Source organism: the organism of the source record quoted next, unplaced genomic scaffold, assembly GCF_019419815.1.
Source record: "Pyrus x bretschneideri cultivar Hongxiangsu unplaced genomic scaffold, Pyrus_bretschneideri_v1 Contig11, whole genome shotgun sequence".
Classification (NCBI taxonomy): Eukaryota; Viridiplantae; Streptophyta; class Magnoliopsida; order Rosales; family Rosaceae; genus Pyrus; species Pyrus x bretschneideri.
Genome location: NW_025999402.1, coordinates 4,760,842 through 4,784,001, shown reverse-complemented (window position 1 = coordinate 4,784,001; position 23,160 = coordinate 4,760,842). Strand labels below are relative to the sequence as shown.

Sequence of the window (23,160 nt, the reverse complement as noted above, 5' to 3'; positions counted from 1 at the left end):
TGAAAAGGTAAATTAGCAAAAGAAAAAACACCTGTGTAAGTGTGAAAGGAAGAAAGAAGAGAAAGATGGGCAAAAGACAAAGGCAACAGATTCGTTTTAATTTTTTTATAGTTTTCCCTGAAAAAACAAAAACTAAAAACCGACCGAAAATTGATAAATAAATAAATACAAATAAAAACCTCAAAAAAAAAAAAAAAAAAAAAACAAACATGAAATCGACATACTCACTCGCACATATTAATTCTTCATCAGAGGAATTAAAAAAATTAAAAATTAAAAATTAAAAACCACTGCGTCTTCCCCCAACAGCAAATTGCAAGTCGTTTCGTTCTAACCACACCGTCGTTTTGCGCAACTGCGCGTACCAGTCTGCACAATCTGATCGCCCGACATCAAACCTTCGGTTTTTTCAATTCTCCGACACAGCCGTTGTTGTCGTCGTTATGGTTGTACGGTCAACCGGCGTGAGAATTTCCGGTTCGGTTTTCCTGTAATTTTTCTGTAAATTTGTGTTATTTCATGGGCGATCTTCGGGATTGGTCACCTGAACCGAACGGCGCCGTGTTGGAGGAGACGGAGAGGGCTTCTTCGTCCTCGTTGTTGTCGTCATCACCTTCGTCCCAATTTTCATCGAATCAACAGGCCGCGGCGGCGGCCATTAGCGCCGAGTACTGGCTGCGGGCGGAGGAGGCGACGCAGGGCGTCATAGCGCAGGTTCAGGCCACTGACGTGTCCGAGAGGAGGAGGAAGGCGGTCATTGATTACGTTCAGAGGCTCATCAGAAGTTCTCTTGATTGCGAGGTCAGTATTTTTATACGTACGTATTCCGTGAGTACAAACGAATGTGAATGAAAGAAGTTGAATTTAGTGCCGTACGATGTATTGGGGCTGCAAAGGATGTTTTTTTTTTTTTTTTTTTTGTGTGTTTAAGAATCACAGGTTAATATAGGACAGAAGATTAATGCACTTTTAGTTTAATCTGTATGGTAATAATTAAAGCCCTGAAATTTGATTGTATTGTTCGAAAAGTCGAAAATGTCTTGCTTTAGCTACACAAGACTTGGACCTTGAGTTTAGTTTATAACTAATATAGTTCATTGGTTCAATGGTTCAATGGTTTAACATCGTTTGTATGATTAGCTCGAAACTTTACTTAAATCCGCAATTATATCTACATTTTTTGTGAATAGCTAATGTAATGTGGTTTAGCTTCAAAGATTTTTACTTTGAGTGAGTTGGGTGTTTGCATATTCAGTTTCTCATTATATTATTTGATTTTTCTCTGACTCGGGAATGGTCTTTTGGATCACAAACTTATGATGTCATGACCCTGTTTGATATTTTAGGGGGGAGGTGGAGGGGGTGTAACCACGCGGGCATATTGATTTTACTTAAATTGTTGCAGGTGTTCCCATTTGGGTCTGTACCACTAAAGACCTATCTGCCTGATGGAGATATTGATTTGACTGCTTTTGGTGGTATGAATGTTGAGGAGGCGCTGGCCAATGAAGTCTGCGCTGTCCTTGAAAGGGAAGATCAAAATATGGCAGCTGAGTTTATGGTTAAAGATGTGCAGTTGATTCGGGCAGAGGTTTTAGCTTTTACCCCTTAACTTTATTAGAATGATGATAGGTAGAAGTTCAGCTTAGCGTTGACGCTGCCATGTACGTCTAGTAAAGTTTTTGGGTTGAGTTTATGTTGTGTAACTAGCTTTTCCTTTAAATTAAATTACTACATACGTCTATGTCACTAGTCATTATTTTGATTCTAGTTAACTCAACTTTTGATTTTCCTTTGTAAAGAGTATTTGGTTTTGTTGTGGCAGGTCAAGCTTGTAAAGTGCCTTGTGCAAAATATTGTGGTCGATATTTCCTTCAATCAGTTAGGAGGGCTATGCACACTATGCTTTCTTGAGCAGGTAGTCATTCATACAGAGCTGAACTGAAAATGAAGTTCAATTTCTTACATATGAATTGAATAACCTTGAACGGTATTCAATTGGTGCTCTGTTGAGTGGTGACTCCACCCTCTTCTATCGTTTTCAAGTCATAGTTTTACTTTTGATCTTATGGTATGCTTTTGGTGACCTGGGTGGTTTGTGATTTTTTGGAATTTATGTCCCTTGTTATTTAGCTTCCCTAATCATATCCATGATGATTCTTATTGCATAGGTTGATCGCCTCATTGGCAAAGACCATATTTTTAAACGCAGTATCATACTAATTAAGGCCTGGTGCTATTATGAGAGCCGGATTCTTGGTGCCCATCATGGTTTGATTTCAACATATGCTTTGGAGACTTTGGTCCTGTACATCTTCCACCTCTTCCATTCATCTTTGAATGGTCCTCTAGCGGTGAGTGCTCTAATGTTTTAGCACTAGTATCCTCCATATCTATGACATAAATTTAACTCTCTGTTTAATGTTCTATAGGTCCTATATAAATTCTTGGACTACTTTAGTAAGTTTGATTGGGATAGCTATTGTATCAGCTTGAGTGGTCCTGTTCGTATATCTTCTCTTCCAGAACTCTTGGGTGAGCAACATTTTGTTGTCTTGGTGCCATGTGTATGGGTAAATGTGTTTAATTGAGATTCTTTGTGGTCAATTTTGCAGCTGAGACGCCAGAAAATGGTGGCAGTGATCTATTACTGAGTAATGATTTTCTCAAGGGATGTGTGGAAAGGTTCTCAGTTCCTTCAAGAGGATATGAGACAAACCATAGAACATTTCAACCAAAGCATCTTAACATAGTTGATCCGCTTAAGGACAATAACAACCTTGGCCGAAGTGTGAGTAAAGGTGAATTAATTTCCCTGTAGTCCTCCCGTTTTGTTTTTTTGTATTTTCTGGTGGAATTTTTGTATGGATTAGTTGATGTAACCTGCAATCCTAAATACAGGGAACTTTTACCGAATAAGAAGTGCTTTCACATATGGTGCTCGTAAACTAGGGCGCATTCTTTCTCAGCCAGAAGTAAACGTAGATGATGAGATCCGAAAGTTTTTCGCAAACACATTGGACAGACATGGAGGCGGACAAAGGCCTGATGTCCAAGATCCTGTCCCATGGTCCTTATATGATGGGTATGGTAGTGTGCCATTATTGGTGGGTACAGAGTCACAAGAAGATCAGACAATTTATGAGTTGGAATCTGCCTATTCTGGCGGCATGATTGGGGAATGTGGGTTAAATCATGAGGGATCATGGAATGGTAAAGTTACAAGTGGTCATATACCTGGTCAAGGTGTGACTAGACCACATGAAAATGATATGAAACCTGATCAAGACGTTAATGGAGCACATGAAAGCAGTATGAAGGTTGCATCCCCAACAATGTTGTTGGACGAGGACAGTTCCCCAAACGGAATTGCTGTTTCCGAAAACCGTCTTACAGGAGATGCAAAAGACCTTGCTACGTCCAGATTTCAAGGTCTTACAATTTCAAATGATGCTCAAAGTCCTTTGCCGTCCAGTTGTGAAGTGAGTATATCTCTTTTAGGTAAAGTACAGCATGCACAGCATGCACCTCATCTCTGTTCCTCTCACTCATCAACTGAAAATGGAGACATTAGCACTGGAAACCAAGATCAGCTATTGCCAGAAAGCTTTGGTTCAGCTGATACTTTGGTCAGTAACCAGGATGAGAATCAGTTGGGTGGTAATCAGGAAGTTCCATCTCCTGTTGGATCTAAGCACCATCCGTCACGGTTGAGCTCTGTTGTGTGTTCCTCTGAAGACTTTTATCCTAGTTATTATCCAATGTCAAGTGGCACTACTGGAAGTCCCAAACCTTCTAACCATGTAACAGATCTGAGTGGGGATTACGAGAGTCATTTACGTAGTCTGAAGTATGGGCGTAGGTATTACGATTGTGAGCTAAATGTGGCGATTCCTCCGATGGCGCCACCTCCGGTGCACCCACAGTTTCAAGGCAAGAAGCCATGGGATGTAACTCGAGAGTCAGTGCAGCACAGGCAGAATGCATTTTCCCAGATGAATGTCAATGGTGTTGTCCCTAGACCACCATTCTATCCAATGAACCCACCAATGTTGCCTAATGGCACAGGCTTTGGCAGGGAGGAGATGCCAAAGCCACGAGGAACCGGAACTTACTTTCCCAATACGGTACTACTCATTCTAAGCCTCAGAAATTTCTTGTTTTTGAAGTCATAATTTTTTAAGGTCCAGATTTTTGTCAATCTAGTGGCCATTTGCAGTTTCTCTTTTCAGCTAAATGTTTCAGTTGCTGGTCCTTTTTAGCTGAAGTGCTTTTATGCATAAAATTTTTCAGAACCATTTCAGAGATAGGCCTGTGACGCCAAGGGGAAGAAATCAAGCACCGCCAAAGTCTCCACGTAACAATGGCCATGCCATGATACCACCTCTAGAGAATTATACGTTTGACGGAAGCAGTCGTGATATGTCACAACTACAAATGTCTCTTCATAAAGGTGGGGGGAAATCTGGGTCTGCAGATAGCTACATTGGTTCCCCTAGAAGGAAAGTACACCCTAATATGAATGGTTCAATGCATTCCTCTGAGAAAGTTATAGAATTTGGGGCATTGGGGCATGCCCCACAAGAGGGACCTGCAAATGGCAAACATGCAAACGCTGGCTCATCGTTCGTTCAAAACTCGAGTAGTGGCCAGTCATCACCAAAGATGCAGTTGACAAAAGATGAGTTGGTTACGGATCCTAACAGGTATTATAATTCCATTGTCGTTGCTAAGAATTCTTAGCCACCGATAGTGAACACAGATAGGACTCCGTTTAACCTTTTGTTCTTGGACATGTAGGATTGCTCCACAATCATACCGTTTGAAAGATGAGGAAGATTTCCCACCTTTATCGGCCTGACAGCAGCGTGAGAATTATCTATAAGGTCAGTAGAATGAAAGAGTGTTTACAGTAATTGCTAACATACCGGATCGAGCCTGTTCTCTGCCGCAGTTATTTTTTGGAAGCGTTACATATGGAGTTAGATATTCTGCTTGTTGGAAGCCATTTGTACATTTCAAGTTATAAGTTTTACACCCTTTAAAAATCCCGATAGCTGTGCTCTGCACCGAGTGAGTAGTTCGTGTAGAGGTTGGTTGGTTAATCGTTTTTCCCCAGGTTTTGTTCTCGCCATTGCCCGCGCGGGTAAATGTACGAACGCTGTTCAAAATATTGTTGCTGATGTTTGATGTAACTTATATTCAGAATCGCTTTAATTACACAGATGCGGATTAACTTCTTTTTTTTGTCTACTCAGTGGTGCAAAAGGGCAGTCTGCTCTACACAATTGCCCTTTGGATGACTAATTATTTGCCCCTTTAATCTGCTTTAGGGACCTACCCTACCCCAATCACCATATTTTTGGCGTCCACTTGGTCGACTTTGGGGTATTGAGATATCTTGTTCCCCTAGCAATGGCATGGTAGAGCCAATTTGGGGCGGTGAGATTTGGCCTTTGAAAAAGAAAGGCAAGATTTGGCCTTTGGAAAAGAGAAAAAAATCAAACGAAAAAGATTTGGTTTACAAACTTGTACATCATCTTTTGGGGAATATCTACACAGGGCCCGTTATAAACTTCTAATTAAAAAAAGACGGGAATATTAAATAGACAGTGGTTCGCGGATAAATCAGGGTATAGTCCACTATTTATAGAATTATCCCTAAATTTGAAATCATATGTTAATTTTTGTCCTTTCGTATCGCGTATAAACCAATATTTAGTGTCATTGGCGGTACTAATTACATAGATGATGATCATTATGTGTTTAAGTAATATGTTATCTGTTTGTTAGATACTTATCATGTGATGAATCAGTTTCACGATAAAATATCTAAGGAGAGCATTCACATAAAATCATGATTGATTTTTGACGAATTTGGATTTGAGGCAGTATTATAGCCTTCCAGCATTTAATGCTGATTGTGCGGGGGCAATGCAAATGGTTCATATTTATCGGACTAAAATGTTTGGGTGATGCAGAAACAGGAAACATTCAACAATCAACGTGCAAGCGCCGGAAGTTCCATAATTTCTCTTAGTTTTCATTCATTTCTTGTTCAATGTAATGTTTTTATCCTCTCTTTTTCTTGAGACCTCTTCTTTGCCTGGGCTATTGTTTATTTTATTTGAAATCAAGCGATATTTTTAGTTTAAACTACTTTAAAGGGAGGGAAAAGAGCGAGAATCTAGGACGCACTAGGCCGATGAAGAAAACCCTAACCATCACAGCAATCACCACTTGCTCGTCTAGACTTATTCAGGTTCAAAGAGAAAAATTCAAATTTTTTGGTCAGAAAAGGTTTTGTTTTTTAATTATAGGAGCAATCGACCACATGCCCTAAATTTTAATCTTAATTTTAAATAGTTTGAATTTAGAATTTCTACTATGCTTTTTATTTTATTTTATTTTAGAGTAAATTACACAAATTACCTCAATTATGATTTAAACCACAATCTCATACCTTATGTTTTAAACATTGCAATATCATACATAAACTTATGAATTTATTGCAATGTCAGACCTCCTTTAAAACTTCTGTCAATTTGACTGTTATATAATGACGTGCGCAGGCCTTTGAAATAAAAATTAATAAATTATTAATTTTTTATTTAAAAATTAAAATTAATATAATAAAAAAATTGTCTCTTCCTTTCTCCCCAGAAGTTGCCCCCCGTCTCCCCTCAATCCATCATCCGTCCCTCCTCCTTCCTCATCCTCCTTAAACACAGTAACCATCCTCCAAACTCTCTCCACTGTCGAACGCACTCCCATCCCTAGTCCCGCAATCAACCGTCGAATCCGTCGTCACAGTGAGATTGACGGCGATTAAAGATGCAATCGATTAATTCTAAATCAAAGGTGCAATCAACGAGATCTGTGGCAAAAATAATCTGTGGACATGGGTTTTCTTTTTTCCATAATTTAAGTTTTCGAAGGTGGGGAGTGGAATCAAGGGAGGAAAATTGCAGGAGGTTGGGGTGGATCGACGGTTAGAGGAGGGAGCGGGGGTCGACGGAGGAAGGGATGGGGCAGGGAGCTTTGCAGACTTCGTTCGTTGGTGAAGGGATGGGGCAGGGAGCTCCTCCATATTTATGTTCTCTAAGAACCCATACAAAAGTTGGATGCAACTTGAAGTGAGGAGGAATCAGCGAGAGCCTCGGGGGTGACGGAGGCGAGGAAGTCAGCGTAGTCGTTGGAGTGGAACCCGCGGGAAAGGGGCGTTGATCTCCATCCGAAGGGGGACGACCGGCGTTTTACGATCGGTGGTGCATCAGTGGTTCCCGGAGGAGGACGAAAATTGGTTGTGTTTATGGACGATGAGGAAGAAGGGGAGGGAGGAGGGAGTGAGGGGAGGAACAAGAAGGGCGATTTCTGGGGAGGGGGGGTGATTTCTGGGAGAAAGGAGGAGATGGGATTTTCCTATAATTAATTTTAATTGTTAAATAAAAATTATTAATTTTTAATAATTAATTATTTTTTATTCTAACGGAGTGGGCCCACACTTGTCAATTCATTATTTAATTGTCAAATTGATAGAAACTTAACGGTGCTCTGATATTGCAACGAATTCATAAATTGAGGTATGACATTGCAATGTTTAAAATATGAGGTATGAGATTGTGGTTCCATTCATAGTTAAAATGGTTTTGTATAATTGACCCTTTATTTTTATAGGAAAACAATATATCATCCTATCTATGAAGTTTCTTAGTTAAATGAATAAATAAATATTGCTGAAGTGGGTACCTGGTATTGAACCCACAGAATTGGATCCCATCTTGATTTACTTTGCGGGGATCCACATCTTAGCCATTCATAGTGTATCGTCAGCTCAGTTAAATGGGGACCCCATGCGAAAAACAAAGAACAAGAAAAAGAAAAAGAGTAAATTGTAGCAATGGTCTCTCAACTATAATCAAATTGGAGCAATGATCCCTCAACTAAAAATTCATTACCATTTGTCCCTCAATTTATCAAAATGTGTAGCTATGTTCATTTTCATCAACTTCGTTAGAATTTTATCAAAATACGTTATGTTGGAAGAACCATTACTACAATTAGGGTCTCTCAACTCATCAAAACGTATAACTATAGTCCTTTTTGTCAACTTCATTAGAATTTTGTCGAAATAAGTTATGTTGGAAGACTATTGTTACAATTGGGTTAAAGTTGAGCGATCATTGCTCCAATTGGGTTAAAAATGAGGAACCATTTCTCTAGTTGGATTAAAGTTGAGGGACCAATGGTAATGGATTTTTAGTTGAGAGACTATAGCTGCACGTTTTGATGAGTTGAGAGAGCAATGGTAATGGATTTTTAGTTGTAGGATCATTGCTCTAATTGAGTTAAAATTAAGGGATCATTACTACAATTTACTTGAAAAAAATAAAAATAAAATAAAAATAAAAACCCCAAAAAATGTCCTTCCTGTTTTCTTTTATAACATCAACCCACCCCAACATTTTTCCACCACAATCTTCTTTTTTGCTATCCATATTATTGTTGTTTGCAAAATTTGCAAGGTTCCCATATCTTTCCAAACTCAAGAGTCTCTCTCAAACAAATCAAATCTCAATTTATGTTTCCACAATTCTGATTGATATTAGGGTTTTTTCTACATCCACAAATGGTAACATCAAAGCACAGCCACCGATTTTTCAAGTTCAGGATTAATATTCCAGTCCCATGCTAAAGTCCAACATATGATCATTTGATATTTTAAATTTTTAGAAATTATTGGGAAAATAGTCCTCCTCCACAAGCTAGGTTCAATCAATTTCCAGTCCCATTAGTTGACAAATATTATTCTCTCTTCCCTACCAAACCCTACAGGCTACAGCTCAACAGTTTGCTCCAGTTCGTCTGTCTCTTCTGAAAAAAAAAAAATCTTTGATTAGAATCGGATATAACTCTCTACTCTTCCTCCATATTTAAATTCCTTGGCACACCTCCATCTTCTACACAAATGGTTACTAAAAACTACCAACGTCCGCTTGGTGTTGTGGAAATGGCTTGGATCATGCTCAGCGTTGATTACTCGAGGCTTTTCTGGTTGCTGTTTAGAGTCTTCTCCTATGAAAATCATGAGGGAAAGCCTCGGATTTCGTAGCAAGTAACGAAAAGTCTTCCACAAGCCTTATAGTTTGTTAGAGTTGAATTATATGTTTATAATTACTAGGTATATACGTTGTACTCGTAGTATATAATAAAGTGAAAAGCTGCTGGGACTTGTTTGTGGTCGGAGAGTTTTTGAGGTTTGCTTGATTAGTTCTTAACCATGAACAAAAACAACAGCCGGATCGGAAGCAGGTCTGCCATGGGAGGCAGGCCACAGTCACCTGCATACGTTGAAACAGATCCATCAGGTCGATATGGACGTGTAAGTTCCTTTTACTATTTCTTTTTTTTTTATTTACTAATTCTTTTTATATATGGTCTTTAATTAACGAGTTGCTTGGGAAATATAATGTCTAGTTATATGGAGTTTTTCTTCAAAACTCTTTTGGAAATTTATATAGGGAATAAGGTTTACACGTATCTGCATGCAAGAAAATTACCTCGTTTTTGAATTCGATACCATATGATGATAAATTTTTGAAAAACTATGCATAAAACTTTTCACAAATCTTTAATAAAAAATCACGTTTTTCTAAGGAGACACTAAACAGAGCACTAACCTGTTTTATTGCCAATTTAGTGAAAATTTTTATTTTTAATTGAAGATTTGTAAAATATGTAAATTGTGAACAAACTGACCTGTCAGCTTGGTTCAAAATTAAAATTTTTAGGATTGCTTTTAAAATGGCTGAAAGCACTTTTGGTGTGAATGTTTTTGAGACCAATCAACGTTTCAATCATTTTAAAAGCACTCCAAATGAGTCCTTGTTAACATTAATATTAACATAAGTTCATATTTTCATTTACCAATAGCTTACAAGAACACGAATATAATTTATAAACCAAGTGGATGGTTAAATAAGTCAGTTCCCTATGTTTGCTGGGTCAACTGTCATGTTAATTTGTACATGATATTCATTTAAATTGATTTAAAATTGAAATTTGTCATCCGATCAGTTTTATTAAATTAGCTCAATTGGATGATGCAGCCTGATGGATTTTTATATTCGACCCTAAATTTGTCCTGCATGCCTATTTGATGGATGCAATATATTGGAGCCGATCGAGCTACCGAGCTCCCGGACTTTTTCTTCTGAAACAGTCTTCCATCATGCATGCATACAAAGCTTAATGGTAATAATTTGTCTTGACCAAGAAAAATAACATAATTTGTAAAAACATGCTTCCAATGAAACTTGGAAATAGAATAATTAATTTTGATGATAATATTGGTCAGATCATTAACGCTAATTAAGAGGGCCCTTTTGTTCTTAATTAATTTTTCTTTCCAAGCAGTTCAGGGAAATGCTTGGCAAAGGAGCCATGAAGACAGTTTACAAGGCATTTGATGAGGTCCTCGGAATGGAGGTGGCGTGGAATCAAGTCAAGCTTAATGATGCCTTCAGTTCGCCGGACGAACTTCAGCGCCTATACTCCGAGGTCCACCTCCTCAAGAACCTGCACCATGACTCCATCATCCAATACTACAAGTCGTGGATCGATGTTAATCGTCGAACCTTCAACTTCATCACCGAAATGTTCACCTCCGGCACTCTCAGAGAGTAATTAATATCCTCACAACTTATAATTAATTTGCACACAACCTGACTAAAATATGTTAAGGTAGTGGTTGATCATGAAGTATGGCAACTCGAACTTCTAAGTTTTAAGCTCTCTGCGCACACACGAAAAGTAAGGGTAGCAATTCACACTCCGGTATTAATTTAAACAGGTACAGACATAAGTACCAGCGAGTGAATATTGGTGCAGTGAAAAATTGGTCCCGGCAGATCTTACGTGGTCTGGCTTATTTGCACAAACGTGATCCGCCTGTGATTCACAGAGACCTCAAGTGTGACAACATCTTTGTTAATGGCCATCTAGGGCAAGTCAAGATTGGTGATTTGGGCTTGGCTGCTATTCTTCGTGGTACACAACACGCCCACAGTGTCATAGGTAATGATATCAAACTAGATCTCTCTGATTATCTTCCTAATTTTTTTTTTTCAATTTTAATTTGCTTCTATTTGATTAGGTACACCAGAATTTATGGCGCCTGAATTGTATGATGAGGAATACAATGAGCTAGTAGACATATATGCCTTTGGCATGTGTGTGTTGGAAATGCTTACTTCAGAATATCCCTATAGCGAGTGCTCAAATCCTGCCCAAATTTACAAGAAAGTTACTTCAGTAAGTTTAGTCTTCACTTGATTAGCAATGTGAATGGGTGACATTACGTTACATTACATTATGTGACTTTTGCTTGCAGGGGAAGCTACCAAACGCATTCTACAAGATCGAAGATTTGGAGGCTCAACGATTTGTCGGGAAGTGTCTGGAGAATGTTTCAAAGAGGTTACCGGCACACGAGCTATTGCTAGACCCTTTTCTAGCCTTTGATGATGGAGAGCTAGCGTCCCCTCCAAGAATCTCAATTCCCGAGTTAATTCCTAATAATGATCCAGTGGCGGAGGCGGGGGACGGGGAGGATGAGCTACATTTTTCCGCTGAGGTTGATTTGGAAAGAAGCACAAACATGATCATCACCGGAAAAATGAATCCAGAGGATGATACCATTTCTCTCAAAGTTCGGATTTCTGACCTGGACGGTAAATCCTCAACCTAATATACACCTTGCACTATATGACTAACTGGTCAAGCAGATTGAAACAGACCCTCAAAGTTTAAGAGTATGTAACCTTCTGTGTTGGTGATGTTTCCTTAGCAGGGAAAAATGCTAGGAACATATACTTTCCCTTTGACATCATGAACGACACTGCAATTGATGTAGCGACGGAGATGGTGAAAGAATTAGAAATCAGTGAATGGCAACCACCAGAGATTGCAGGGATGATAGAAAAGGAGATATTTTCTTTGATTCCGGGTCGCACGAAATGGGGCTCACCCCATGGTTATCATCCTCATCAGCACAGCTTTAACTATGAAGAAGAGGATGACGATGATGGTGGTGTCAACCATCATCCTTTCTACTCATTCTCTTTGTGCTCTTCGTCCCAAAATTCTCTTCATTCTTTCAGATCTCACTGCAAGAATCATCATTTGCTTCACGGTACATTTATAAAAATTAAAAAATATTTACTTCAATTAGTCTTGCTTGTCTAATATTTTTTCAAATGTATTTGATCTATTTTTTGAAATGTAGGTGATTTGTTTATGAATGATGATGTAAGTTCTCAGAGTTCATTCGACTCCTGCAACTACTCCAACATAAATTACTACTCAGGCAATGAAGATGATCTCCATGACGTGAGCTTCGGAAAGGCTACTCATAAATCTACTCGGTTTTGTCCTTCAGAAAGCAGGGGTGCAAATTCTTACAAACAATGCAATTCACAACTAGATAACCAGAGACCTCACAAATTGAATCATCATCAGGAAAGGAAATTACCCAAGATTCAATCACTCATCGACGTGCGCAGTCAATTGTTGCACCGGTCACTGGTGGAGGAGGTAAACAAGAGGCGGTTGTTTAAGACTGTTGGGACAATTGAGAACGTTGGTTTTCAAACACCAGGAAGCTAGCAGTTCTAGTTTCCTTGGGAGGCAAGTTACAAGGTTCTTTACACTTGCAATGTATTTTGAAGTGGACAAGCTCTTAAAGGTGGAGTTACGGGCTTTAAGCTGTGTAATGGGGAGATTATTTACACAGAACGAGTTCAAAACGTTTGATTTAATAAAAGAATGTCATGTAAATAGAGAGTTATACAATAACATTATATTACCGAAACATAACTTTATAGCAATAATAAATTTGTTTCACATAAGTCGTCACAAAATTTGAGCCAATAGCATCTCCAATGCCACTATGGCCCATGAGTTCCATGACACCAAACTAATGAGAGGATCCTCGCCGGATCCTTTTTTTGAGGACCTGGGGATCCTCCAATTATATTTGTTCATCGTATATTGTGTGGTCAGTTTTTGTCAAGTATTATTTATATTCAATTTTAAATAAAAAAATATTACAATAATTTCTGATCGCACGATGTACAATAAACAAATGTGATGAGAAGATCCCCATAATCCTCATTCCAAACTAACAACTCACAAATTCAAAAGAATCAGGATCCTCTTTGTGAGGATCTCGGAGATCTATGAATCATGTCCGTTCATTGTACATTGTACATCGTACATCATGCGGTTAAAAATTATTTTAAATATTTTTATTTAAAATTAAACATAAACAATACTTGATAAAAACTAATCGCACGATATACGATGAACATACACGATTTACAATTCTTAACCATTCCCACCAAAAAGATCCGGTGAGGATCCTGTTGGAACCCAAAAGTCCAAAACACGTCCAACGTGCAAGCAATTAAATTAAATTATATTAAAGAAAAAGGTGCCACCCTTTCATGTTTCATATGAACTGATCAATCCACCTCACCACTGAATACTGATCGCCACTCCGATTCAGTTAGCTGCTATCCTAAGCCCCTATGGCTATAATGCGCGGCAACAGCCGCTTCACCATGGCGGTCCCACCTCCCTCTCCGATCCCAACCGGCAGAGGCTCCCGCTCTGCGTCCAACGAGAACTTCACCCAATTCCTCGACAAGTGCCTGCAGATCCCCGAGCTCATCGCGTTGCCGCCTTCTGCCTCCGGCACACGTCACGAACTCCCCGCCGACGTCGACTTCCGATCGCTCTCCGCCGAGTCCGTCGCCCGGCTTCTCGCCTCGGCCAAGCAGTTCGGCGCGTTTCGGATCAGCAATCACGGGATTTCGGCCGAGGAGTTGGGATCCGTGGTTCGGAAAGCCCAATCTGTTTCCGGAAATGGCAGAGTAATCGGGAAACGCTTCGTTGAACGCATTGGGAATCGGGAGGAGATTAAATGACGCCCACAGGTATCGGAGGACAAAAGATATCGAGACTTTTGGTAATTAAGCACCCCGAAGCACTAGTCTTATTTATTGATTGCAAATGGAAGTGTTTTTGGCCCTTATACAATATTCTGAAATCGTTAAGAGGATGACTTTTTCGGAGTGTCATTAACAACTTCTGGTTTCAACGTCTCGAATTGCTACTTTGCTCCGAGTCGCAATTTGTTATTGAATTATTGTGTCGTGTGAATTAACATTTACTTACAATTTTTTGCATACGCATAATTTTTTCAAGAAAATTATTGTAGTAGAAACTTTAACTTGTCACGAAAGAATTGACTGAGTTAACCATAGGTGAAAATTGCAACTAATTAGTAAGGTGATACATTGCATCAAAATTTAATATGCGAATTGCAACTCGAGTAAACATTCATGTGACGACTTGGAAAATTCCGAATTTGCAATTAACCAAGTTTAGTGAAGTTCATAACTTTTTTTGTTCATTGATTTGCAGTAACAGTATGGAGAAGGTTGCAAGAAAAGTTCAGGCAATTGCTGAGCAGCTGAGCCAAGTTTTTTTAGGAAATGCAGAAAAGCAATTTGAGGAGATGAGAAGTGAAATGGGAAACGTAAAGTTATTAAGATACAATCACCAAGATCATTCCATGGGGCAAAGCCCTAGTTATTTACAGAATGAGATAATCAATGGCAGTCAAATTCACATGCGTGAGAACGATGATGAACATGCTTTTTGCCTTCACCTTCCGCTTGAGCACTCTCAGTTTAACCTCGGATCAGAGGGAGGCCCTGCATTGTTGTTTGATGCAGGGCCGGAGACTCTAGTCATCACTGTTGGAAGGCAACTAGAGGTAATTTTGCTGAGCTTTTACTTCATTCATTTAATTTAGAACTCGCTTGAGACTTCTTATAAGAAAAATATTTATGCCTACAAGTATCTTCGTTGAAAGTTAAGAAAGCTGAGGTTATAATATAAAATTAATTCACAATACGAAGAGTAGCACAACTTACTTATAAGTTTGTGTAAGATCGCCCATTCCATCAATGTGTGATTCATTCTCAACAGACAGGTTTTAATTACAAAGAGGTTGACTTTTTTTTTTTTTTTTTTTTACTAAAACGCTTAGTAGTATGTCCTTGAAAAGAACGAGCAAAGGTGATTTTCTAATAGAACTAAAAACACATTTAAAACCTTGATATACTTATAATGATTTCCTATCGAACACTGTCAAAAGCATTTTTAGTTTTTTAAAAGCTTATTTTTGTCACAAAATTCTGAAATCAGTGTCACTCGGATGTTGTTCATGTATTAAGCTCTAGTCCTCCAGCTATTGCCATTTTGCATTCAGTGCCCAAAACTTACGTGGGTTTCTTTTGATTTGGAGCATGCAGGGATTTAAATGTGTTTCAGGGGAAATGATCTTTGTCCCAGACATCAGTAGAAGCCAAGCATCTTTCTCCATACAACTCAAAGTTCCACTGGTTTCAAATTTTAGGAAGAATTGTAAGACAGTTTTCATTGCTGATCAAATTGTCATTGCAGTCATTCTATATGTACTATACAAGATTGTTATATTTACATACACAAACCTTGTCACTTGATAGAAAACACTACTGGAGATAATTGATTGGTTTGAAGATTTTAATGATTTATCTCTCTTTTTTATCAACAAACTTATACAAGGATGCAGTGATTGTGTATATTATGGGATCCATAGCTTGATGGGTTTTTGGTTTGTTCATACCATTGGATTGTATTTTATGTGCAGATTTAAAGATTTTGTGTTGCCAGTTTGTCAATTTGTTGCTGGATTATTGCATTTCAATATTTTATGTATTGTGTTGTGAACTTGTAAAACATTATATGGATTGTGGAGTTGTACAAGCTACTAGTTTTTATTTCTTGGAGTTGGAGCATCTCTTGTACCAAGAATTAACGTAGTGACCATCTACCGTGGACATGACATGCAATAAACCATAAATGTATATCGTGTTTGTTAATACAACTATAAATAGTTATTCGCTAATGTTATTTAAACACACAACTGTAATATAACTATAACTAAAAAGCAAGAGTACTACAATTTCCAATAATTAGAAAATGGGTAAATTACATTTTTATACCTCAGGTTTGGGGACTATTTCAATTCATTACAACATCTTTAAAACATTTCACTTTCATACCTTAACTACTATTTTATTTCAAAATAATACATCCGTTACATTTTCCATCCATTGATCCGTTAAATGTTAACGTGGCTGCCACTTACATGCCACGTGGCTACCAAATGTCTGCCACGCGGCAAATAAAATAATTTTTTTTTTAAAACCTGAATTTTCTCAAAATAATAATAATAATAATACACTACTACAACATAGGCTATCACCGGCGAAGCAAAAAGCGACAAGAAATCCAATTTTTGTCGGAACTATGGCAAAAATCCGACATAAAACAATGTAATGTCGGATTATAATAGCGACGCTAATACTACCGTCACGAAAGGGCTTCAATGTCGGTTTGTTTGCTTAATCCGCCACTACACAACGTCGGTTAAAAGCGACACTAATGTTGACGTCGGTTTAAAGCGACGTATACTTCAACATTGCGTCAGTTTAAAGCGACGCATACTTCAACATTACGTCGGTTTAAAGCGACGTGTACTAGTAATTCGACTATAAAATATTCAACCTATTGTCGGTTTTAACCAACATCATGATAAAATTAAACAAATAAAATATCCCTTAACCGACGTCAGATAACAATTAAATAAATAAAATATGCAAACTAGTAACGGTTTTAACTGACACCACCTTTGTTAATAGTAATAAAAATATTTGGAAATCTGTCTCTACATTCGTTTTCAATTAATTGTACCTAAAAAAATTTATATAATCAAAATAATAAATTTCAATTAATTTATTCAAGAATTCAACTGAGGTCTTTGGGTGTAGAATTTCTTGTTAAATGCATTCTATTTCATATAAACAAGTAAGTACAAAGCTATTAGAGAACTGGTTACAAGATGAAGATAAAAAACTAACAATTACATATAATACTAATAAGAGCTCCATGCTTGCGTATAATACTAGCAGCTACCATAATGCGTTCCCGTGCTTGCCTTTGTCGAAGACCATAGATTCTGTAGCTCTATGCTGCCATATATAATACTAGTAGCTCCATGCAACCATGCTTGCCATCAGATCAGTGCTCCAATACTTTACTACTTCAACATTAGGGCTCTAATCTCTATAGATTAAATTCAAGTTTTATACCTTTCAAAAATTATGGATCTGAAATTTCCAGTGTCCTTGCTCTTCAGATCCAAAATGAACATGCATGAATTTTTATATGGATTTTCAAACTGTTGATCTTACTGAACAAGAACATAAAAGAGGAGCTCAGTGGAGATTATAGCTTTAGTGAGTCATGCATTAGACTGCTTAGCATTCACATATTAATAGCTACATGGAAGGTTATAAATACATCAAGAGTTCCACTTATTCTTCCTACCTTTTCACTACGAAATCATCCAATTAGAATAGATTTTGTTGTTATACCTTTAAATGACGGATCTAGAACGGAGACCATTCTCTGGTGGTTTTTCCTTGAGATGCGATTTGGGGCTGTACCAATGGTTGCATCGTCTTTTTTTTTTTTTTGTACAGATCTCGGGTCCCTGCAAGAGAAACAACACAAGCATGAGGAGTTGAAGATTTTTTTCTTGTATGGTATATTTCAATCCGTGAACCTGAGTGCATGAATCGGCAAAGGAGGGTGAGAAGTTTACCTGAGTGTGTCGGCACCAAGATCGGTGTTGCTACCCTTCTGGTGATGCAATAAATCCATGGTTGCAAGGTCTTATGGGTTGATGATGGAAGATTAAGGTTTGGTTTGCAGAAAAGGAGGTTAGGGTTTGAGAAAATGTGGAGAGAGGAGCTGTAGTTTTAGGGTGTGCTTGGAAGAAGGGAGAGATAAATGAAGGAGGTGAGCCTCTTGAAATAGGGAGACTGATATCCTCTTTTTCTTTTAAAAAATGGGGGGGGGGGGGAAATATCCCGCCCAAAAGAGAAGAAGATGGAGGGATAGGAAATGGAGAAGTCGAGGAAAAAGAGAGAGAATAGGAATGAGAGAGAGAAGGATGAAAGAAGCTTGAGTGTGGGTACAAAGAGAGACATTATGGAGACGGAAAAGAGGGGGTGAAGAAGAACCAGTTAAAAAAAATAATAATGTGAGAGAAATGAGGCATGTGTGTCAGAGAGAGATAAAGAACCCATGTGAGGAACCGACCAAAGAGAAAGAAAATAAAAAATGATGTGACACTGATGCGTGTGTAAGAGAGAGAGAGTCACGTGAAGTCTGACATTCTTTATTGGAAACCACAGCGTCGGTTTAAATTAATGTTGGTGTCGGTCTAAACACTAACTTTTGACACACTTTTTAAAATTCATGTAGCGTCGGTTTAATGAAACTCGCGTTGAATTAAAAGATGATAGCGTCGCTTAAAACCGACACCAACATTTTAAGATTTTAATAAATAAAATACTTAATAAAAAAACAGAAATATAATTTTATTATAAACTATCATCACATTCTAATTGAAACCTAGTCTAATTAATACTTAAAATACATAAAATTAATTAATATATTTTAACTTTGATTTTGATTATTTTTTATAGCTACACTTATTGATCCTATATGAATATAATAAATGAATTCAATCTTCATTTTAAAATATTTAGACTAGTGGATACCACAAAATCTTATGTTATACTCAATGAAAGTATAAATAAACTCTAAGTGTTAGTGAATCTATCGTTTTGATGGGATACGCATATTACGAAACTAATTTCAACGATCCAACTGTCAAACTTGTTTGTATATGCTTCGAGATCGCATACACCAAAAATCGCAAAAAACAAACATTCAGATATCAAGTAACGGTACAAAACTTTTCGACAGTTATAAACGAAAAATCACGATTTAACAGTTATTTTAACTCCAATTTTGATGATTTTTTTACAGCTACACTCCTTCATCCTATATGAATACAATGAACTAATTTGATCGTCAATTTAAAATATTTACAGAAGTGGATACCACAAAATCTTATGTTATACTTAATGAAAGTATAAATAAACTCTAAGTGTTAGTGAATCTATCGTTTTGATGGGATACGCAACCTTTGAAACTAATTTCTACGATCCAACCGTCAAAATTGTTTATATATGCTTCAAGATCATATACTCCAAAAATCGCAAAAAACAAACATTCAGAGATCAAGTAAGGGGACAAAACTTTTCTACGGTTATAAACAAAAAATCACGATTTAATGGTTATTTTCACTCCGATTTTGATTATTTTATATAGCTACACTCTTTGATCCTATATGAATACAATGGATGAATTCAATCTTCAATTTAAAATATTTACACTAGTAGATACTGTAAAATCTTATGTTATACTTAACAAAAGTATAAATGAACTCTAAGTGTTAGTGAATCTATCGTTTTGATAGGATACGCATATTACGAAACTAATTTCAACGATCCAACTGACAAACTTGTTTGTATATGCTTCAAGATTGCATATGCCAAAAATGGCAAAAAATAAACATTCAGATATCAAGTAAGGGGACAAAACTTTTCGACGGTTATAAACGAAAAATCACGATTTAACGGTTATTTTAACTCCAATTTTGATGATTTTTTACAGCTACACTCCTTAACCTTATATGAATACAGTGAATGAATTCGATCTTCAATTTAAAATATTTACACTAGTGGATACCACAAAATCTTATGTTATATTTAATGAAAGTACAAATAAATTGTAAGTGTTAGTGAATCTATCGTTTTGATGGGATACGCATTCTACGAAACTAATTTCAACGATCCAACCATCAAACTTGTTTATATATGCTTCCAGATCACATACGCCAAAAATGGCAAAAAAACAAAAATTCAGCGATCAAGTAACGGGACAAAACTTTTCGACGGTTATAAACGAAAAATCACTATTCAACGGTTATTTTAACTCCGATTTAGATGATTTTTTACAGCTACACTCCTTGACCCTATATGAACACAATGAATGAATTCAATCTTCAATTTAAAATATTTACACTAGTGGATACCATAAAATCTTATGTTATATTTAATGAAAGTACAAATAAATTATAAGTGTTAGTGAATCTATCGCTTTGATGGGATACGCATTCTACGAAACTAATTTCAACGATCCAACCATCAAACTTGTTTGTATATGCTTCAAGATTGCATACGCCAAAAATGGCAAAAAATAAACATTCAGATATCAAGTAAGGGGACAAAACTTTTCAACGATTATAAACGAAAAATCACGATTTAACGATTATTTTAACTCCAATTTTGATGATTTTTTACAGCTACACTCCTTAACCCTATATGAATACAATGAATGAATTCGATCTTCAATTTAACATATTTACACTAGTGGATACCACAAAATCTTATGTTATATTTAATGAAAGTACAAATAAATTATATGTGTTAGTGAATCTATCGTTTTAATGGGATACACATTCTACAAAACTAATTTCAATGATCCAACTATCAAACTTGTTTATATATGCTTCGAGATCGCATACGCCAAAAATCGCAAAAAAACAAACATTCAGAGATCAAGTAACGGGACAAAACTTTTCAACAGTTATCAACGAAAAATCACAATTTAACAGTGATTTTAACTCCGATTTTGATGATTTTTTATAGCTGCACTCCTTGACCCTATATGAATACAATGAATGAACTTGATCTTCAATTTAAAATATTTACATTAGTGGATACCACAAAATCTTATGTTATACTTAATGAAAGTACGAATAAACACTTAAGTGTTAGTTAATCTATTGTTTTGATGGGAAACGCATTCTACTAAACTAGTTTCAACAATCGAACCGTCAAATATGTTTGTATACACTTCGAGATCGCATACGCCAAAAATTGCAAAAAACAAACATTCAGAGTTCACGATTTAACGGTTATTTAAAAAAAAACTAAAAAGAAAAATTGGAAGAATGAATAAGAAAAATGCAAGAGATGAAGACGAAAACACGGGGGAGAGTACATAAAAACCATCAATTTTTCGCTTACAACCGACACCAGGTTTCAAAATATTTAAAAAAAACTAAAAACTATGTTGCTCAGAACCGACGCAGGCTTTAAAATATTTAAAAACAATACTTTATGTCACTTAAAAGCGACACACATACTTTGTGTCGCTTAAAAGTGACACTGTTTTGTTTAAAGTGACGCCAATATTTAAAAATTATTAAAACATATGTCGGTTATAAGCGACATTAAATGTTTATGTCGGTTTAAAAGTGACATAGATATTTTATGACGTTTATAAGCGACAATAAGTCCGACATCATGTTTAGTTAGTGTCACAACTGTCTTATCCGCCACTATATTGTATTAAACCGACACCACCTACTGACACTATAAGGCCCTTTTGTAGTAGTGATAATAATAATAACAATAGTTGAAACCCATAATCCCTCCCCCCCTCCCCCTCCCCCAGCGACCCACATCTGCAAGAACAACAAGAAGAAGAAGAGGGAGGATGAAAGAAAGAAAAAAAAATCCCAAAATCCCACCTAAGCCACCCACCCCCAAAAATCCCACCCGAGATTAGGTGGATCTACCACAAAACCAGTCCAAAAATCATCTCAAACTCAAAGTATTTTCAAAACTCACCAACATTGAAAATCACCAAATCGCGGCAGCGGCGGCGTCGGGGGGGGGGGGTGTGGACATGAAGAAGGTCGTCGACCAGGGGGGAGGGACGGGGGAAGGGTCGTGGGGAAGGGATGAGGGTTGCGAGGGGGGGTAAGAGTTCTGGGCTTGGGTTCTTCTTCTTCTTCCTCCTCTTCGTGTATATATGGGTCGCTGGTGGCAGCGGCAGTGGTGGCGACGGAATTGGCATAATCTCGAGTAGTGAGTACAACCATAGGAAACTTTCAAGGGCGACAAAATGGCACAGCTTGCCCGACATGAAGGCACAACCGTGCATAGCTAGAGAAGCACAATCCCTAGTAAACTTTCTTCCAATCTTTCTCTCTCAATCTTTCTTCCAACTCTAAAAAAACCCATCTCCTTAGCTGGCGAACTCTGGCTATGGCTAGGGGTTGGTGGCTATTTCTCATTCCCTATTTTTAGCTTATCCTTCTTGCGTCCATCCCTCTCTTCTCCCTCTCCCTCATCCCGGGCTTCTCTCCCTTCCCTTTCCTCCCACGCTTTTTCCATCGTCCCACTGGTGGGCTTAGAGCTGAGGTTCCTCTGCTCTGTGTGTTCCCTTGGATGGCTCTACCGTTGTGTGTGTTGCAGTTTAGACGGTTCTGGCGACTGTTTCGCCAGTTTCTCTCCTAAGTGAGGTGATTAATGGCATCCCTTGGTCCTTCGTTTGGTGGACGTTAACCCGAGATTTGCTTTTTGATGGATCGCGTCTTCTGCTCCCTCACGGCGTAAGTGGCTTTCCTGGATGGTTATGGTGGCTGCTGGGTTTGGTGTTACGATGTTCTAGATGCATGCTTCATAGGGTTGCTCTCGCTTTGGCATGGAGAGCCTTCAGATTTGTCATGTTTATGTGTCCTGGGTGGGGTTAGTTTTGAGGTGTTCCTGGCGGTGGCTTTGTTGAATGCCCATTGTTTGGCTTACAGATCTGCTATCGTTCTCTAGGTGATTTGGGCTCTCCAAGGGCTTTGCCCTTGGAACTATCGTTTCAGCTATTTTGGTTCGTCGTGGTGGTGGGCTTCGGAGGTGCAGCGGTGTGGATGGTTTGGCTTACCATCTGCCATCCATGTCGTTTATCGCTAACCGTACTACCGTTACGACCCACGTTAAGCGGCAGAATTTTTGACGGATTTTGGTGCTATGGATGTCGCCCCAGCTACACTTGGCGTCCCATGCCTCCTACCATCTCTGCACGTGACTGTGCTCCTATGTCTCCTGCCAATTCTGCACCTGTTCCTCCACTGTGGACATGTCGATTTTTCTTGTTTTTTTAGTCTAGGTCATTTTGTTATTTTGTCTGCTTGCTTCATCAAGATGATTGTGCCACTACAGTGTTTTGTAGCCTCGTTGACTGCGATGGCTTTTGTGAGGGTTTTGATGCTTGGTATATCATGTC

At 37.8% G+C, this 23,160-nt stretch overlaps 4 protein-coding genes and 1 long non-coding RNA gene across 8 annotated transcripts; 4 read left to right on the top strand and 1 right to left on the bottom strand.

Moving 5' to 3' along the window:
- The first annotated feature begins 519 nt into the window (after positions 1 to 519).
- LOC103938620 lies at positions 520 to 5,240 on the top strand. The gene is made up of 9 exons (XM_009348646.3): positions 520 to 801; positions 1,406 to 1,591; positions 1,826 to 1,918; positions 2,172 to 2,354; positions 2,433 to 2,535; positions 2,616 to 2,801; positions 2,902 to 4,127; positions 4,294 to 4,706; positions 4,801 to 5,240. The coding sequence occupies exons 1-9, from the start codon at positions 520 to 522 to the stop codon at positions 4,859 to 4,861; spliced, it is 2,733 nt and encodes a 910-aa protein (XP_009346921.1). The 3' UTR covers positions 4,862 to 5,240.
- Positions 5,241 to 8,450: 3,210 nt separating this feature from the next.
- Positions 8,451 to 12,908, top strand: LOC103938621 (probable serine/threonine-protein kinase WNK5). Of its 3 annotated transcripts, XM_048575538.1 has the most exons (8): positions 8,451 to 9,382; positions 10,110 to 10,254; positions 10,417 to 10,682; positions 10,853 to 11,076; positions 11,156 to 11,313; positions 11,393 to 11,732; positions 11,849 to 12,193; positions 12,287 to 12,908. In XM_048575538.1, the coding sequence occupies exons 2-8, from the start codon at positions 10,252 to 10,254 to the stop codon at positions 12,664 to 12,666; spliced, it is 1,716 nt and encodes a 571-aa protein (XP_048431495.1). In that variant the 5' UTR covers positions 8,451 to 9,382; positions 10,110 to 10,251; the 3' UTR covers positions 12,667 to 12,908. The 3 variants fall into 3 exon arrangements, with proteins under 3 accessions (XP_048431495.1, XP_048431491.1, XP_009346923.2); XM_048575534.1 differs by lacking the exon at positions 10,110 to 10,254 and having other exon boundaries at positions 8,452 to 9,382; XM_009348648.3 differs by lacking the exon at positions 10,110 to 10,254 and having other exon boundaries at positions 8,458 to 9,382; positions 11,852 to 12,193.
- Positions 12,909 to 13,589: 681 nt separating this feature from the next.
- On the top strand, positions 13,590 to 13,988 carry LOC125473889. The gene has a single exon (XM_048577304.1). It carries the CDS (start codon positions 13,590 to 13,592, stop codon positions 13,986 to 13,988), a length of 399 nt encoding a protein of 132 aa, XP_048433261.1.
- Positions 13,989 to 14,493: 505 nt separating this feature from the next.
- LOC103938625 lies at positions 14,494 to 15,640 on the top strand. The gene is made up of 2 exons (XM_018645299.2): positions 14,494 to 14,842; positions 15,384 to 15,640. Exons 1-2 carry the CDS (start codon positions 14,495 to 14,497, stop codon positions 15,591 to 15,593), a joined length of 558 nt encoding a protein of 185 aa, XP_018500815.2. The 5' UTR covers position 14,494; the 3' UTR covers positions 15,594 to 15,640.
- A 1,250-nt stretch (positions 15,641 to 16,890) lies between these two features.
- On the bottom strand, positions 16,891 to 18,134 carry LOC125471832. Of its 2 annotated transcripts, XR_007253915.1 has the most exons (3): positions 17,780 to 18,125; positions 17,550 to 17,668; positions 16,891 to 17,365 (listed from the first exon to the last, which is right to left on the bottom strand). It is a non-coding gene; the product is annotated as an uncharacterized LOC125471832 (long non-coding RNA). The 2 variants fall into 2 exon arrangements; XR_007253905.1 differs by having other exon boundaries at positions 16,891 to 17,668; positions 17,780 to 18,134.
- Positions 18,135 to 23,160: the final 5,026 nt, after the last annotated feature.